Source organism: Sceloporus occidentalis, unplaced genomic scaffold, assembly GCF_023333645.1.
Source record: "Sceloporus occidentalis isolate IW3139 unplaced genomic scaffold, rSceOcc1.0.p SCAF_3, whole genome shotgun sequence".
NCBI lineage: Eukaryota > Metazoa > Chordata > Lepidosauria > Squamata > Phrynosomatidae > Sceloporus > Sceloporus occidentalis.
In genome coordinates, this window is record NW_028316983.1 from 68675272 (window position 1) to 68693984 (window position 18713).

Below are 18713 nucleotides of genomic sequence, written 5' to 3' on the forward strand. Positions count from 1 at the left end.
CAGACCGCCCTTTTGGGTGGTCTGTAAAGCGCCTAAGTTGCTTTAAAATTTTACATGTCAAAATGCAGTTACAGGAAAGAATCCAAACAATAATAACTGAAATTCCTGCCAAAACACGACTATGAGAGAGTACGATCACTCCCTACTATTGATGTCCTTTTGCTTCATAATCTGGCTCTATTAACTATCCAGGTCATGATCTAACACGGGTTGTAAGTAGGAAGACAGTGATTACTGACTGATAAGATACTGCTGATAACTGATAGATGTCTTTCCATATGGTGTTTCATGCTCTGAGCTGCAGCCTAGATTACTCCTAGATCAGGAGTGGTGAGTGAGTGGGCATTCAGGCATTGTTGCATTGCAACTCACATCATCCCTAGCTGGGAGTTGCCATCCAAGAACAACTGGATAGCCAATCTAACTCTAGATAGAGTTAGTGGGATCAGGTCTAATCTGCACTGCAGAAATAAGGCAGTGTGACACTGTTTCAACTGCCATAGCTTAATGCTATGGAATTCTGGGATTTGTAGTTTTGTGAGATATTTAGCCTTCTCAGTTAGAGAGCTCTGATGCCATGGCAAACTACAAATGCTAGGGTAGCATAGAATGGGGACCTGTCAATTAAAGTGGTATCAAACTGCATTATTTCTGCAGTGCAGATTAGATCTCAGTGTCAAGGGGAGATCAGTCTAACCAGAGTTGTGGATCTATTAGAAAGGTAGTGCTTGGGCAATAGAAAAGTGGTAAGGAAATGTCATCTGCCTTCAGCAGTGTTCTGCTAAAGTGACATGTCACTGCCCTTCATGGCACTCAGTCCAGAAACTACTGCTCCCTGGAGATGCCCATCTAGTTAGTTTCAATTAGCTTCAAGATGGCTGATATCAGGGATGTACTACTTCAATGATGTGTATATTTCTGTAAAGACAGGGAGTGGTTTCTCACTATGTCCACTTATCGGCAAAAAGCAAGGTGTTACAAAAGCATTTGTTGTTATTTTTATTACTTCCTGAGACCTATAGCACTAGCAGTATTACTAAAAACAATTAACCTCTCCCCACAAGTTTTATTAAGCAACGGTTTTGTATCTACAGATTGTACAAATAGTAAATAGCCTGATTTTAACTGTCAATCTCCAAAAGCTTTCATGAAACAATGTTTAAATAAGTAGTCACCCAGTGCAGAATTAGCGAGTTGGCCAGAAATAAACATGCTCTAAAGAGACACATGTCTGAAAAACTGGAAGGAGACTGAGGTGTCATTTTATGCACAGATGCTACTGCATTAAAAGGATTTACACTGAGCTGATGGTTCTGCTCCAAGCTCAAGCTTGGATACTGTGATACTGTGAAGTGGTAGAGGTTTCTGAAGTATGGGGCATGCACAGGGAGGGTGACTCTAACCCACTTTGTAGTGGGTCAGGCATGGTGCTGTCCATATCTACTCAGATTTTGTCTTCTCCCTCTGACTCAGCCAAGCTGCCATATGTGCTGTCTGGGCAGTTTCTCCAGCCTTTAGAAGGCCGAATGAATCATCACCGCTCTTCTCTTTGAAGCACTTCTGGATTCATCAACACACAGCTCTGGTTCTTCTTCCTTCTTCTATTTTTTTAAACAGCAATTCATGTTTAGGAATCAGTGACAAACCTAAAAAAATACCTGTGTTTTCAGTGCCAGGTCTCTTAACTTAAGAAAGCTGAGAAAAACAAACTTCTTCCTGACTGATCAAATTTGAGGCAAATTTTCATCACAAGAAAGACAGATGTATAAGAAGCATTGATTGGAAACCTGATTTTCTGTTTCGAGGAGATTTTTTTGTGTGAGTGTAGCCTGTTTGCCTTTTGGGATTTTTTTTTTTACTAGGAATGAATCTGAAAATCCATATTTTTTCAGAACTTTTGAATTCTCAGTGATTGTCTCTAGAAGCTGGGATAGCCTCAAGCAGTTTTCCTGTTAGAAATGTAAGATGGGAGGATCTGCCTATTTGCTATAATCCTGCTTGCTATGTATTAGGTGTATAAAAACATGTCTGAGACAACCCAGGGTTATTCTACACTGCCAATGTCATCGTGGGATCTCATACTGTACAACACCAGAACTGTTCCACCAACAACACTTTCCTCTCTTTTACTATGTTGACTGACTGACTTGCTGGCATAGTTGCTGTTCCATTACAGTTCCTGGACTTTCTTATAGATGGACATTTCTAAACTTAAATACCTTCCTGCAAATGGCTCAGTAAGTAAGTACCAAGTATTGTCAGCAGATTAAAGACTGTGTGTGCTGCAAGCTTCTCTGGCAGAAAATTCTCCTTTTAGAAATGATATTCATGGAATTACTTGGGAATCTGAGCACCCATGATGTTGAGATGTTGATAGGAAAAGTCTTTGCTTCCTGATCAAGCAGCTTGGAGGTATGTTTAATGAAACATTAGACTGAAGAGGTAAATTTGTTTCACTCCACTTCCCAGTGCTGCTAATACATCCCCAAAGGTATTGAGTACTGTTATCTTCTGTGCTGTATACATGCCTCCTCCTGTGAAACTGTACTCTTAATAAAAAGATCTAGAAATTGAAACCCAGCTTCTGAGTATTCCTGACATTGATTTTTTGTTTACCTTTGGTCACTAGGAAGATTCAAGTAATCAAACAACTAGAATTACATTTAGTTGAATTGTCATAACAATGACATAGGAGATTACCAGACCCCCAGGAGGCTGGGGGAGCCAGGAGTAAAAGGCATATTCCCGGTGAAGTCGCACGTTAATGCTGAAGATTTTCAGACGCATTGTGCTTATCCAGGACTTAACCCATGAAGATCCAGGAATGCCCCAGCAACAAACCATTCACAGGGAAGTCCCAGGAAAAGTTTGTTGGTGGAGTATTCCTGGATCTTCACGGGATAAATCCTGGATAATCATCTGAAAATCTTCATTGCGATTATTCTGGGAATATGCCTTTTTTCTTCCCCAGTTTCCCCTCGTCTGATAATCTCCATAGGCCTTAATGATGTAGCCAATATTTTTTAACATGCCTCTCCAAAGTCTACAGGTAAGCCTACTTGGTTCATTAGTCAGACACTTGGTAGATTATTGCACTACACTCTTAAAACAGGGCTAATCCACTTTTACTGCTCTGGCTGCCTCCTGTTTCATTTTGGGGTTTGTAGTTCAGTGAGGCCTAAGAGCTCTCTGGCTGAATAGTCTAAATGCCATTTCCTAAACTACAAGTCCCAGAATGCAACAGGAGGCAGCCAGAGCAGTAAAAGTGGATTAGCCCTGTTTTAAGAGTGTAGTGCGATAATCTCATTCTTAAACTACAGATGTCTAGGCACTCATCAAGTTATTTTTACATGATTACTATCTTGACTTTCTGACGGCTCTCAAGTGAATGAATTTACACACTGGTTATTTCTGAAATAATAAGCAACATTGGAACTTTCAAACTGAAGAGAGGTATTTTAACCTCATAACAATCTGGTGAAATAGGCTTCCATTTTTTGCACTAATTGAAGCTTCCAAATTTGGTAAAGAGGTAGTCGAATGTACAGTGCATTGCAGAAGTCCACTCTTGAGGTTACTTTAGCAGTCTGTTTTATGCCTTGGAGCTTGCTATGATGTTTGGGGATCTTACAGTTACTTAAATTTACAATTATATTTCTGATTCAGTTCCCATCCTCCCAAATTTCATGAACAATTTATTTTGGATGGTCTACCATCAACTGGATTTGTCCTCTCTGACTCTCCCTATGATTAGCTGATATAAACATTAGTGAACTATGAAAACAAAACTTGAATTTTGGTAAGAAAGCATTATGCAAGAAGATCTGGCGCAAACTATAGCCCTTTAGATGCTCCCATTTTCAACCATCCAGACGTGCCCTCCACCACTATACCTCAATGGCTCCCATGCAGTTTTCTGGTTTTTCCCCATCTCTCCTCTTCCCTACACCTGCCAGCCAGCCAGCCAGCACCTTTTGGCCTATTAGCATTTGCAAAAATTCTACAGACCTTTACGGTTTCCCCAAACGTACTGAAACCTGCCTCTTGTAACTGAGCACAGACCTTTTATGGCTACATAAATAACACTGCTGATATAGACCACTAAAAACAGGGAAAAAGTCCATGTTAGTAACCAGTAATGATACCATTAGTAATGTTATGACTACTTTACCTTACACACTGTTATATAGATATAGATATACATACACGTGCACACACATACCTCTGCTTTAGAACTGCCTTATCTGTGGTGGGAGTTGTAGCCCAAAACATCTAGGGTAAGAAAGGCTACTTTAGGATTATTACCTGTTATTCTCTTCATCTAGGAGAATGGGAAATATTGAATTTCACAAATGCTCATAGAATCAGAATGTGCAATAAAATCTTGCAGAGGTTCATGCGATTAAATAAGAAAGAAAAGAAAATCATAAATAAAATTCCATTTTGTTTATTTTTATTTTGTGGCAGGGAGAGATTTTTTAAATAAACTTTCTTAAATGTTAAGCACTAGTCTCCATCAAAGGAAGGAGGAGGAAGAGGCAGCAAGTTAACTGAAGTGCTCTTTTGGATCATGTCAGGCAAATGACAGATTACACTCTTCATTAGAAGTAAAAACAAGAACCACAAAACCAGCCAAGGCGCGCTGCTACCTAGATATTTTAACACCAATAGATCACTATAGCCATTCATATCTCACAAAGCTATTGTATGTCAGAATGTGTGCCAAGTGGGTAGTCGTCTAACAAAGAATCCTGCATCCTGATTGTAAAGTAATATGATTGCTTCTTGGTATTCGTGCATTAAAAGTGGTGTTTCTCAGTAGACTGACTTTAGAAAGGCCAGCTGGAACATATTCAGCCAAATGGAACTGACCACTAGAGAGCACTGCTTCTTAAACTTCCTGCTTCCCCACTGATTATCATGGAATGATTAAATACTAGTTCTAGGTAGCAAACTCCACAGCAGGATTGCCCTCCTTCCTATACCTTGTGCTTCAGCTCAGTGATGGCTGGTCACCTCCATCCATGTCAGTAGATTGAGAAATCTGCTCTTAGACTGAACTTTAAAAGAGCTATGTAAAGCCTGAATCTATTTTGAGGATAGGGCTTTGTCATAACAGACAACTCCTTTAAAGTTTGGACTAAAACCCAGAGCATTATGCCCATACAGACAGCTAGTCTTTTTGGACTACACTTCCCAGAATCCTCTAGCCATCATAGTCTAACTTTTCCTTCTCTGAAATACACACACCAGAGATGGCAATATGGGGAATCAGCAGTACCAATTTTAACACTTTTGCAGCTGAAACAGTGGCAGCTAGTGTCTTCCTTGCCAGTGAGCCCATACAGACAGGGCAAAATAAAGCTGCTTTGGGTCACTTTGGAGGTATGCTGTTTAAATGACACCCGCATCTTAAGAGGCTAGAAGCTGCGGCAAAGCTACACTCCACTCCTTAGGACTGGAGTGTAGCTTTGGCGCAGCTTCTGGCCTCTTAGGACACATGCATCATTTAAACAGCATACCTCTAAAGTGACCCGAAGCAGCTTTATTTTGCCCTGTCTGTATGGGCTCACTGGCAAGGAAGACACTAGCTGCCACTGTTTCAGCTGCAAAAGTGTTAAAATTGGTACTGCTGATTCCCCATATCTGTTGCCATCTCTGGTGCGTGTATTTCAGAGATGGAAAAGTTAGACTATGATGGCTAGAGGATTCTGGGAAGTGTAGTCCAAAAAAGAACTTTTCCCAGTGCTGATTCAAATCAAGAGAAGCCAGTTGAGAAGGATCAGGTTGTGGGCCCTGGCAAAGAGCAACAGATTGTTGTGGTTCTAGAAATACAGAAGCTTAAATGCCTTGAAGGCACCAGATCACATCTGATCTTGAAAGCTAAGCAAGTTCAGGTCTGGCTGGTACTTGGATGGAAGATCAGCAAGGAATACCAGGTGCTGCCAGATGTGTTTTGGAAGGTGGCAATGGCAAATTACCTCCTGCTGAAGAAAATCCTGTGAAATGCAGGGAGTTACCATAAGTTCACAGACAACTTTAAGGCATATACACCTGGAGAGAAATACAGATGGGTTGTAGATAACTTGCCAGATACATAGTATCTCACACCAGAAACTGGAGATTATTTCTCCCCTCATGTCAATGTTTCCTTGAGTGGAATTTCATTCTGGCATTCCAGATTTCCTGCTACTGCAGCCTTTGTTTCCCATGCTGTAGACAGGAAGGTGAAATGTAGATGGGGCAGAACTGAGCTTGAGACTGAACCTGAGACCGCTCTTTAGCCAAGGCAGTGGTGAGCTGGAATCTGCTTTTGTTGTTTCCCCATACTTCCCCTACCTCTCACCCCAGAGGCCAAGAGCCTTGGAAGGCTGCCGACTTTGTCTGGCTTCTGGCACCAGCACTGCTCATCTGAAGCCAAGGCCCTCAATTGAACTGGGAAGAAAAACAGCATCAAATCCTGAGCAATCCAGGCTTTGTGGCTGATGGCCAAGCATCAATTACAGATAAAGCCTCTCTCTGAGGCATGGAGAGAAACTATATAATTCCCACTGAGATGGGAGAAAGCCATTTGGAAGTTGTATTTGCCTGAAAGCTGTACCACTGGGTCCATGTAATGACATTGACTGCATTGCTGGGGGACTAATAATATTGTATTGCAAAAGCTTTTTTCCAAAGTATTGTTCATGGTGATCAACAGGAGCAGCTACATGCAAGAGTCTGGATCTGGGAAAGGTTTAAGGCATTCTGCATATGTACCACTCTCCTCAATAACCAACATATGGATCTCCTTTGTACCTGACACACCTTCAGTCAATGTACTGACATTCCTTTACCTGAGTTGCAAAAATGTATTTTACCAGCTAATCCAGCCGGTTTATTAAATTACTATCCTACCATTTCCCTAGATGCAAGACCCAAGGTAGCTTACAAAATGTATAGATAAAAAGGATAAACACAGAGCAGAGACAAGGAGGTAGTATAGGGAGAAAGCTTGAGGTTAGGGCAGGGGTAGCCCAAGTCATTTTGCTGCCTGGGTACATGCAGTACATGGCACTTCATCCTCACCTATCCAGGATCACATGCACAGTACTTGGAGACAAATGATATGAAAATCACACAAACACCTCTTTCCTCTACCTGACAGTAAAGAAACAGCAATAAGACATAAATAGCCACCACTTTCCTGACCTTTCATGGCACTTCTTCTGCTTGTGGGAGCTGACCCACTCTACCCAGTGGAAGGGCTGACCCTGGACTAGAGAATGCTACAAGCCACACCTGCTCTTGAAGTGTTGCTTCTCCCCATCAGCAGGGATATGGGGTCTAGTTGTGATGATTCAGTGGGGAGGGTATGACACTTGGGACCTGTTTAGCCACATCCATTTCTCTAGCCAGTCTAAACAAAAGTTTTATTTAATCCATATGGACAATTCAGATGTGAATGAGACTTCAACTTATAAAACAAAAAAGGTGTGGTACCAGTAAAAGAAAAAGAATATTTAAACATCAGAAACAGTGACTGGACAGTGACTGAAAGAATACAGTGAAGATGAATGTAAATGTAAGTATCATTTACTCATGAAGTGAAATCCTGGTTCCTAACGTGGATTATAAAATACTCTCTGTTCCATATAAGTAGTGCTTTTGCAAGAAAACTGCCCAGGGTGTTAGCAGACAGTTTACTGTTTCAGGTTACTTAATACTTCTCCATTTCCCCATGCCTTCCTTCTTCCCCTTCTGCCCACCACACCTTTGGATTTCTTCTTTTAACTTTTATTCAGGGCTTGGAAAAGTTATTTTTTGAACTACAACTCAGAGAATTCACCAGCCAACCTAAGCAATGGGAATTCAGGGTCTTCTCCGTCAGATATACTAGCTGGGGGATTCTGAAAGTTGTAGACCATAAAAGGGCATTTTCCAAGCTCTGGGTTGTTGTTTTTTTGCCTGCAACCACTTTACGTTGGTTGTCTACTGGTCATGACTTGTGCAAGAATTAATTTTCCCAGAGTTATGCCAGAGCTTGACACCACTGGGAAGAGATTATTCTGTTGCCAAGAGCACCACTGCTTACATAAATGCCTTTCCTGCAGAGGCTATGCTCCTCCATCCTCACTTACCATTTTACTCTGCCTATGAAATAATTTTTACCACGGAAATGAATTTCTGCAATATCATCACCAAAAGATAAGCTATCAGGGAAGCACATTTAGCTCTCTCTGTAAAGATCACAGAACCCAGCAGGATCACTCTGTGCACTAAACATTTCCATATAGACTATCTTGGAGTTGTCATTAGAGTCTTTCCTATGCTCTTCTCTCTGCCACTTTCAATTGCCAGTGGCAGGAAATGCTTACTTCTAGTTTCTTTTATGCATTGAAACTCTTGCCTTCTTACCAGAACATATAAATGCTGCAGTCCAATGCTGTGAAACAGTGTGCTGGCTGCCAGTTTAAACAATTTATTATTATTATTATTATTATTATTATTATTATTATTATTATTAACCTTTATTTATAAAGTGCTGTAAATTTACACAGTGCTGTACATACAATCTTTTAATTAGGTGGTTCCCTGCCCTCAGGCTTACAATCTAAAAAGACATGACACAAAAGGAGAAGGGAGTGGTGGAGGGGAAGGGGATGAGGGCCAGCAGTTCTTCTCTACTTCTGAGGCCTGGACCAAGGCAGATGGACTGGAGGGAGGGCTTGGCTTCTTAATTTCTATTACACCTCCCCCCCTTACTGACAATAGCAAGGGTGTAGCATTGGGGTGAGTTGGGGGGGGCAAAAATGAGGGCATTACCCTTCCAAACAAGAATTCAGGCTACAAGAGCCCTGCATTTGACATTTGTTGTCCGCTTTCAACTCACACACAATGGTATGGGAGCCACTTGGCATCATACAACCAGTGTTACTGGGGAATGTGTATAAAGGGGTGTGATGTGCAAGTGCAAGGTCCCAGGTTCAATCCCTGGTGTCTCAAGACAGAACCAGAAAATGTTCCTTCCTGAAACTCTGGAGAGCTATCACCAGTCAATAACGTTAGCCCTGAGCTTGATGAACCAGCAAAGGGGATTCTAATAGTCAAAAAAAGTATATAGCAGTTTGCTATGTCCCTGACAGCCTCTTAATCAGGGCCAATTGTGTGGTCTTTTCTCAGCAGTCATCTCTCTCCCCCCCACACCCATTAAGATTATTTTCAGATACCAATTAACTATTTCAGTTTCTTTATTGTTTAGACTGAATTTGTGTATTTCTTCTGTGATCATTATTTTTGTTTTCTTTATGTTCAGCATCAGACCTGCCTTTGCACTTTCATCTTTGATCTTCCTTATTAACGGTTCCAATTCCTGAATGTCTTCTGCTAATATTATGGTGTTGTCTGCATATCTTATGGTGTTGTCCACATATCCGCATATGTTAAAGTTGCTTCCTCCTATCTTCACACCTCCTTTTTCTGATTCTAATTCTGCTTTTCTTACGATGTTTTCAGCATATACGTTAAACAAGTATGGTGATAGGATGCAGCCTTGCCTGACCCCTTTGCCTATTGGAAACCACTCTGTTTCCCCGAATTATGTTCTGATGGTGGCCTCATGTCCTTGGTACAGATTCCTCATGTTAGGAAGTCTTTCGCTCAAGGGAATTTTACTTAGCTCAAATATAGCCGAGGGGAGGCCCTAACAAAACCACATGCCTGAATCGGGCCCCAACAGTGTATACCAGAGGTTGCCAGCAAGCCCCAAGAGAAAGAGACGCTGATACCAACTAGGGCCAATTAAAGGGGTAACGTTTATTAAAGCACAGGGAAAACCACACAGCAAAAGGGGAACATACACACACACACACACTCATTCAATGCTACAGCAGGAGATGGGTGAGTTAGTGAGCGGTTTGAGAAAGAGAGGCACCACTAGGGAATACTACCTCAGAAGTCTTCTCCAGGAAGTCTGATGAAGCTTTGATGGATAGTGGATCACGGCCACAGGAGTGCGGGGAAGAGGGCCACGGGAGCTAAAATCAGAGTTCAAACTGGCGTGGACCAGCTTGCAACCTGGTGATAGCACAAGGAGGGTCCAAAAACCCAGGGTTCTTATAGTGCAAAATGTAGCTAGAGGCTAGGGAGACTTGCTAGATAAAGGTGTTGATTGCTTGGGCTCTGTTAAGCCAAGAGCAAGTAATGTGTTGCACAATGCATTTAGGTCTGGACACAATTCGGAGGGGTATCCGACTTGATTACTGAGTCGTTAAGCGGATCACTGGCTCATCAGGTGTGAAGCCAAGTGTATTGTCTTACTTGGGCAAGCAGTGGCGATTCTGGTTTGGCGACTCCCAAACTTCCTGCGAGGAATTTCCAATTCCATCTTTTTCTAGGGACTCTGCCTTTGCAAGGTGAGTTGCCTACGTGGTCTCCTCGCCTTTGGCTTAATGGCGGGTCCTTTATGAGGTCAGTCAGGGGTCATAGTACATACCACATGTACCCAACATTTTATCAGAACCAAACGTGATAACACTCATTAGGACTATCAGATGGAGTGGCACCCCCATGTCTTTGAGTGCATTCCATAGTTAGAGGTCTCCCTATCTCACACTGTTATAATAAAGTTTCTGGAATAAGAGGATCCCACCATCTTCTGTATATTCATTTGAAACTTAATCTATTTTGGGCAAGGGCTGTTTCCAAGTGAATGTTTTCCTTTAAAGCTGAAGATAGTTTGTTGAATCTTCTTTCCAGCACATGTAATAAACTCCTAGCCTCACTGAAATTGCTTAACTCATTATCTTCTGGACAGTAATGGAGGGGCAGTGAATGGATTTCTTTCACAAAGAAGAAGGATGAAGGAACAGAGCAAAAGTGGGACAAATACCCTATTTAGAGTGTTTGAATTTAACAGTGTGTCTCCAGAAGAGAGGAGGAGGTTGGGAGGTGAAAGGATCTATCTAAAAGGGAAAAGGGTCCAGCAAAGGAAAGGAGATAAAAGGCAGTGAAAGTGGCACCAAAACTGACACACAGAGGAAGAGAGAGAGCAAGAATAAAGCAGAGAATGAATTTACAGTTCCAAAATAGAATCTCCCATCACAGCATGCCTGGATTTTTTTTACTTCTAAGTAGTTGTTGAATATAATGAGAACATTTTTAGTAAATAAAAGTTCTGTGAAGGGAGGCACAACAAAGCTGATGAGGCAAACACTTTTATCTAGGGAAACAGCCTGAATTGTCATCTCACAGTGCTGAAAGCAAGCAGATGTCAAGTTTGCTTTCTTATTTCCTTTCTGAACCAGCCCACTGTTCAGAAATAGTTTTTGACAGTCAGAACTGAAGATACCATTTGTGTGGATTAATCACAAAAGTGTGGCAATGAAACAAAGAAACTTAAATGCTGAATCTGAGCAGTTAATGGATTACATTGCATTAAATAATGGGGCATGGAGAAACTTTGTGCAGTCCCTGCTTATTTTAGTCTGGAGAAGACCAAGTCCATGATAGAACTCTGTAAATACCTGAAGGAATGTCACAGAGAAGGCAATGGGTTCTTATCTGCTCCCTACATTTCAACTTTCTTTCTAGGAGGAATTCCAAAATGTCCTCCATTTGGAGCATGACAGAGAAGCATGAATTTGTATTTGTATTAGTGTTTTTAGCTTTTATTTGGTCATGCCTTCCATTTTGCAGTGCCTTATCCTCCTTTGCAGTGAGCACATCTAGTCACCCTGCCCAGGGAAAAGTTGACCCATGTTTTTGGGGTCAATTTTTTGAGTAAAATTTCTAGACTTATGCATGAATGAATACAGTAATAGAAAGAGGAGGAAGAGGGAGTCAACTGGCAGGGAGGGCAGTAAGGCCTCTCATTTCAGAATGGTATCTAGATATGACATATCTTGGTCATGTCTGATATTATTTTAAAAACTGGACAGGGGAAATTTATGAGAAGTTAGATTTCATTTGTCAAATGCTAGAATAATAAGTTTCAAGATACCATTCAACTTTTATATTGTTTCCCTTGTTATGAATAGTCGTGATTAATGAGTTTAGCATGAATCACACTGTGAAGATTCATAGCAAATGGATATAATAAAAAGGAGCACTCTCACAAGCAACAGCACACTTCAGAGGCATCAGGGTTACAATAATGAAAAGCAATAGCTGTGTTTTTCCAGTCCCACCTGGCATCCTGTATCATGCATCTGACCGAGAACTCCAGCTATGTAGCTGCAGTATAGGATTTTTTTTAAATGAAGCATTTCACATAGGACCTTATCACACATGGGGGGGGGGGGGGGTTGCAGCTGAGATCCGCAGTCGCTCCTGTTCTAGTAATGCAAAGTGTGATGTTTTTTCACACCAGATCCAGAGTCACTCCTCTCTAGCAATGCGAATTGAGGTAAAAACGTGATGTTTTACCATACTTCGCTGCCTTTCTGTTGTTCTTCCGAAGTGAGGGGCAAGCGAAGTTAGTTCGATTCCAAGCAAGTCACGTGATGCGGACTCAAGCAAAGGGGAGTGAGAGCACATTGTATTACCACACCAGAGGGCTCAACGATTTGAATTGTCACCCTGCGGGGAAAAGGGGACAGGGGCAGGGCTCCCTCCTCCTTTCCCGCAGGTGACAAGGACCCCTGGAAGGAAAGGACTGGGAGGGCTGCCTCCTCCAGCTCCCTCCCTTCACGGGGATGATGGGCATCATCCCCTGGAAGGAAGGGACTGGGAGGGCTGCCTCCTCCTCCTCCCTCCCTTCCTGGGGATGATGGGCATCATCCCCAGGAAGGAAGGGAATGGAGGGCTGCCGCCTCCTCCTCCTCCCTTTCTGGGGATGATGGACATCATCCCCAGGAAGGAAGGAAATGGGGGGGGGGCTGCCTCCTCCTCTTCCTCCCTTCTCATGGGTGCCAGGCACCCGCGGGAAGGAAGGGAAGTGTGCTGCCTCCTCCTCCTCCTCCTCCTCCCGGGGTGCTTGCGGTGGAGTACCAGAGCAGTAGCAAAGCTGCATTCCAGACCAGACCAAATCGCAGTGCAATCGAAGGCAGCCTGGAAGTAAATTTTCTGAAGTCACTTTTTCCCCATTTTTACCAAAATCAGGGGTGACTTCAGAAACACTGCTGAAGCAATTTGCAAGGGGCTCCCATAGAAATTAATGGTGTCTGATAAAACAGTCATTTTACGACCTGAAACCACATCGTTGGAAGTGCACTCACGTCGGAGGTGACCCTGAACTGACCCAGAAACCACCCAAAAGCTCCGTGTGATATACTCCATAGGTAAGTGGGGAACATCTCCTGGGAGTGGAGCTGTTGCCATAAACCAAGGGTGGGCAAAGTGCTGTCACAGGGCCATGTGCAGACCCCAAAGTCGTTTTTGTGGCCTTTGACCCTTCCAGACTCCCCAGAACACCCGTTTTTGTAATAAAAAGGGGGTAATTGACTCTTCTGGAAACCTCCACAGGTAGTGATTCATCATGTCCATAGACTGCAAGGTTCCCATACATCATTCAGCGTGAAGAAATACCCATTTGTCAAAATCAGACGTTGATGTCTGGCCACTTCTTTTTCAGTTTGGTGAACTTTTGTGAGCCATTATGTATCCCAGAGCTTAAAACCACCACCCCCCGCCATCACACCTGCCCACTCTACCACAGAGTCTAATCTGTAGCATACACCCCATCCTTACTTGTAAACAAAAGCCATAACAGCCACATACTTGAAATAGATTACCATGTTTATAGATTCTCTTGAGTCTCTCAGTGGTTTTCTGTACCATTGGCCATAGTATCCTACTGGATCAGTTCTGTAGGATTGGATGGTCTTCCCTGGACAGGGATAACCTGGCTGCAGTAGTTCAGGCAATATGTACTGCAATATGTTCTACACTAGACTGTGTCTGAAGATGTAGCTAGTGCAACATGTAGTAGTTAGACTGTTAACCAAAACTTATTACAAACATGACATGACACCAATTTTAAAGGAACTGTGTTGGATGCCAATAGCCTTCTGAAGTAGAATCCCAATTAGATAGAGGCTCTGTGCCTTGGGGATTCTCATCTTTGAGACTTGGATAAGCTACAGGTAGACTTGGTGGCTTGGAATGCTTGAGACCAGCTTTGACTAATCCACCAGCTGCACCCTTTCCTGGACAGGAAAAACTTAACCACAGTAATCCATGCACAGGAAACTTCCCAGTCAGTCCAATTGGACTACTGTATTCTACATGCAGCTGCTCTTGAAGAAAACTCAGAAACTGCAGCTAGTGCAAAATGAAGCTGCTAGACTGCTGACCAGAACATCATACAGTACCACATAATACTTGTTTTAAAGGAATTGCATTGGCTGCCAGTATGTTTCAGGTCTGAATTCAAGGTGCTGGTGATGGCATTTAAAGCCCTAAATGCTCTGGGATATCAATACTTGAAGGAGCACCTCTCTTTATATATGTCTTTCTGAGAATTGTGCTATGCTGGAGGGGTCATCCTCTACGTCCCAGTAGTACACTGTGTGAGGAGGTGGGAGAAAACCCTTTCTGCTGTTCCCTTCCAGGTGTGAAAATGTTTTATATATATATAATTAAAGAAATTGAGGTCTTAAAATATCCAAACCTGTAAAAGTAACACAGTTTTAAACTATTTTAATCTGTCTTAAATTGCTCATTGTTTAGTATGTTTTAGGCCTTTTAAATAATGCCTTACTGTTTAAAAAAATTAATTTGATTTTATCTGTACATGACTATGAGACCGAGGATACAAGATATTCACTATTCAAATAAATAAATAAATATCCAAAATTCAGATAAATAAATCAATAAATACTCTCTCTTTTCCTCCTTAATCATCTTTTTTGTGCTGAGAAAAAAGGCTGTAGGAAAAGAAAGGCGCATGTTTCCAAATAAAAAAGATGCCTTCAGGACTACCTCTTCTTGAAATTATGGTTTTGAGGTATGGAATTCATACAAGTCTACAAGTAGGGTCTGCCAGTCCCTGAAATGTCAGAGCCAAAACCTGAGATCTAGAGGTAAGGGCTTATGAAATCGCACGCGTGTGTGTGCGCCCTAGTCATGTTATAAGGGCGATGTCACAAGGGACAGACCCTGGTAATTGCATTAAGCATGATACCTTAAGCATCAAGAGCAATTGCAGAGCAGAGCTGAGTATATGATTCAAATGAAAACAACAGCAAATCTAACAAATGAAGAACACACACTTTCCAAGACAGAGCTCTCACTCTGGGATTCCTCCATGAATCTTGAGGATTGGAGAATTAGGACCAGGCCCTGAGATCTGGGAGGCTTATCAAGAAACATTTCAAGAAGCTGTGACAATACTTGCAAGAAGATGAAGATGCTTCGCTATTTGGGTCCAACACTCTTTTCAGGCTTCAACAATATCCAGAAAGACGTGGAACCTAGGTGAACTACAAACACAGGTAAGTTCCCCATGGGTAAGAAAGGAAATAGGGAGTAGATAAATCCATGAGTACTGCAAATTGTAAGCTTCACCATTTTTTAATAACAACTTCATTCTTAACTCAGTTCAATCTAGCCTGCAAGGCTCTCTGGTTCCCATGTTGCCCCAACCATCTCTTAAGCCATGCCCCACCCTTCAGAAGAAAGATGGGCATGAGAGATTAGGAATTTGCTGGTTAGTTTTGCTCCCTCCTCACCTTCAGAGTGTTTCAGAACTTCCATCCCACATATTATTTTATTCATTTATTTTATTTATATACCACCTTTCCCCAGCACAGTACAGTACCTGTGTGACAATGTCTTCCATGTCCTTTACAGGCCTTCCTCGTCTAAACTAGGTCACCTGCTCTGTCTCACAGTAATATGGCACACCTATTGCAAACTAAATGCATGCAATGAAAAATGTGTTAGCATTTGTCCAAAATGTGGGAGTTTGCCTTAGCTTCTTGTCAGCCAGCCCAAAATTCAGCTTTCTCTGTAAACAATTGCTTATTTAATTGACAGAGTAAAATTTCCAATTTCTACAGACTTGTTTGCAGGCTAATCTTTCATAAAGTTACATGATTAATTCGTATGAAGGTTTTTGAATGCATATTTGCCCATACAAAGGCCTTGAAGGTAATTATATGAAAACAAAGGACCTTTCACACTAAAATTATGGTTCTATGATTCAACTTTAACTGCTGTGGCTGTATCCTTTGAAATTCTGAGATTTGTAGTTTGGAGAGAGAACTCTCTGGAAGAGAATTCTAAATACCCTTCTTTAAACTGCAAATCCCAGGATTCCATAGGATGGAACCATGGCAGTTAAAGTGGAATCATTGTGCTATTTGTGTAGTGTGAAAAGGCCCAAAGTCATGCTTTTACATCATAAGGTAATGCAGACCATAACCAATTTTTAAAACAGACACAAACAAGCAATGATGACATTAGTGAAATAAGGACATTGCTTTCAGAAATGTGAAACTAACCACAAAAATTTGTTCAGATTGTTCATGTTTTGACACTGCTGCCTCTTCAAAGGTCACGGGCTGTCTTGCCTTTCAGGCATCCATAAAAGGAGAAGCAAATAGACATTGCTTCATTTCATATATCTCCACTGTGCCTTGGCACATGAAGATGGAAAGTAGAAGCAAAGCCAGGGAATTGAACCAATTGCAACCTGAAACTATGTGACATTGCTGAAGATATTATAACTGGCTGCCCTCCAATGAAACTGGGTTGGTTGGGGCAAAGAAAATCCCAAAGATTTCAATGGAACAATTAAAACACAATGAACATTTAAGGTAGGGGAAATGGCATATGAGTCTATTCTGTTTAATTAACCTACAAGTAGTTAGTTCGCTTGTGGACTTAGTGAACATTCCTGTAAGATATCCCCATCCCACTGTGAGAAAAACATGTGGTTGTTTTTCAAAAACAGTTCTGGGATTTATATATAAAATTACTTCTGTTTCCAATGTTCAAGCATGAAGTACGAGGAGTCAGCAACACGTCTGGGGTTGCAAAAACACAAGTTTTCAAACACACACACACACACAATACCAAACCCAGTGATGACTGAATGTCTTCAGAGGCCATAGAACACTGATTGCTCTGGGATCAGGCGACAGAAAAAAGAATAGAATGAGAAATTGAATGGAATATCACAAAGGTGAGCATGACTGATTCGCTGGAACTGTGATCAGCAACATCCACTTATTATCTCCAGCTTCACAATCTACCAGATATTACTGACTGGATTTGGACCATCAATGTTTCAAAATTTACTCAAGAATCTAGGAATTAGTCAAGTATTGTTGGATAACATGGTACATTCCAAGCAGTGACAATTGTTTGTAATAGTGCTATGGTGATTTCACTGAGATATTTTGTCAGTCCATTTGGAATTGTTCCCAGAGCACCTATCACTACTGCAACTACAGTTCTTTTCTTTTTCTAGAAGTGCTGAATCTCAATTTGTTGGTCTTAATATTTCATCATCTTTCCCCTTTCTTTTTATGAGATCCTGCTGGCCCCTAGGACTGCCACATCTACAATTCAATCTTCTCTTTCTTCTTCTTTTTCTTACTGAAGTTTCCCCCCAAATAGAATTAAATGATTAAAAAACCTGGGGAAAAACTTAAAACATACCACTAACAATGGTAAAAAGCAATTTCAAAACAATGCAATTAAGATAATGCAGCACCTTCTTAAAAGACCTTTCTTTAAGTCTTTAATTTATTGATTCTCAAAGCAGCTTTAAGGTTCTGTCCCAGCTTTCAGGCAAATGTATATGTATTTCACATATTTATTGATTTATGGATTTATAAACTGCAATTGGATGCAATAAATACTGCAGAAATAAGGAATGTGTTGTATTAAATTCCTTCCTTCCTTCCTTCCTTCCTTCCTTCCTTCCTTCCTTCCTTCCCTCCTGTAAACTATGGCCAGAATCCTATTAGGAAACCAAACTAGCATAAAAATACTTGCAGCAAGTGGTTGCACTTTCTCAGAGGATGTGTGAATGCAGTCACTAGTGCAACCAAATACTCCACAAGCACACACATGCAGTAGAACCCTCTCTCACACATGTGAATTGGTAGGTGTTATGCAACAGAAGAGTTCAAGTCCTTGGATTCTCTTGTGTAGTCAGCTATGTAACTGTGAGGCCCAGTGTAACTATGCTGGTATATATTTTACAGTCTGCTAAAAGTATATGGCAAGTGTGGACAACTGTTAGGAGTTTGTGGGTGATCTTAGTGGACTGCATCATAACACACCCCACTGATTTTTGTCTCCAATGCCCCTAAATGATGGGACCCTGGGCATAACTGTGGCCCTTCAGGGTAAGTTTTCTTCACCCCAGGTATACAGAATCTTGACCTATTTATATATAAACAACAAATACATACACACACATGTTGCCAACTCAGCAGCATCCTATTCTCAAAGATTTCAAGGCTAAAACTTGAGATGAGAGAGGGGGTTCATACAATGCCATATAGGTGGGGCAGGCAAGGTTTGAGAAATAAGACACAGCTGATTTTGGAGAGCTGACTGTGGAAGCAGGCATGAGGTCAAGCCAGGTAAGTGGGCCAAGAATAGGTAGAACTGGATGCTAAGTCTTTTAAAGCCACCTCATATTTTTAAGAAAGAATTTCTTCTCCTTCAGTACTACTCATTTTGAGATTGCCTCCTTGGATGAACTGATGGAAAAGCAGCATTATTCCCTGAGACTTCAGCTGGTGGTGCCTGGAGAAACAGAAACCCTAACACAC

At 41.5% G+C, this 18713-nt stretch overlaps 1 protein-coding gene across 2 annotated transcripts in view; it reads left to right on the forward strand.

Annotated features, from left to right (window-relative positions):
• The window catches only part of KCNC4 (potassium voltage-gated channel subfamily C member 4), an 85969-nt gene that overhangs the window by 48749 nt on the left and 18507 nt on the right, over positions 1 to 18713 (forward strand). The window contains exon 4 of one of the 2 annotated variants that reach the window (XM_089514875.1): positions 1474 to 2562. The exons of the other annotated variant lie outside the window; for it this stretch is intronic. Within the exon in view, the coding sequence (XP_089371001.1) occupies positions 1474 to 1553 (80 nt within the window). The 3' untranslated portion in view covers positions 1554 to 2562. Of the gene's footprint in view, positions 1 to 1473; positions 2563 to 18713 lie in introns of those variants that run through there. 2 annotated transcript variants of the gene reach the window in all.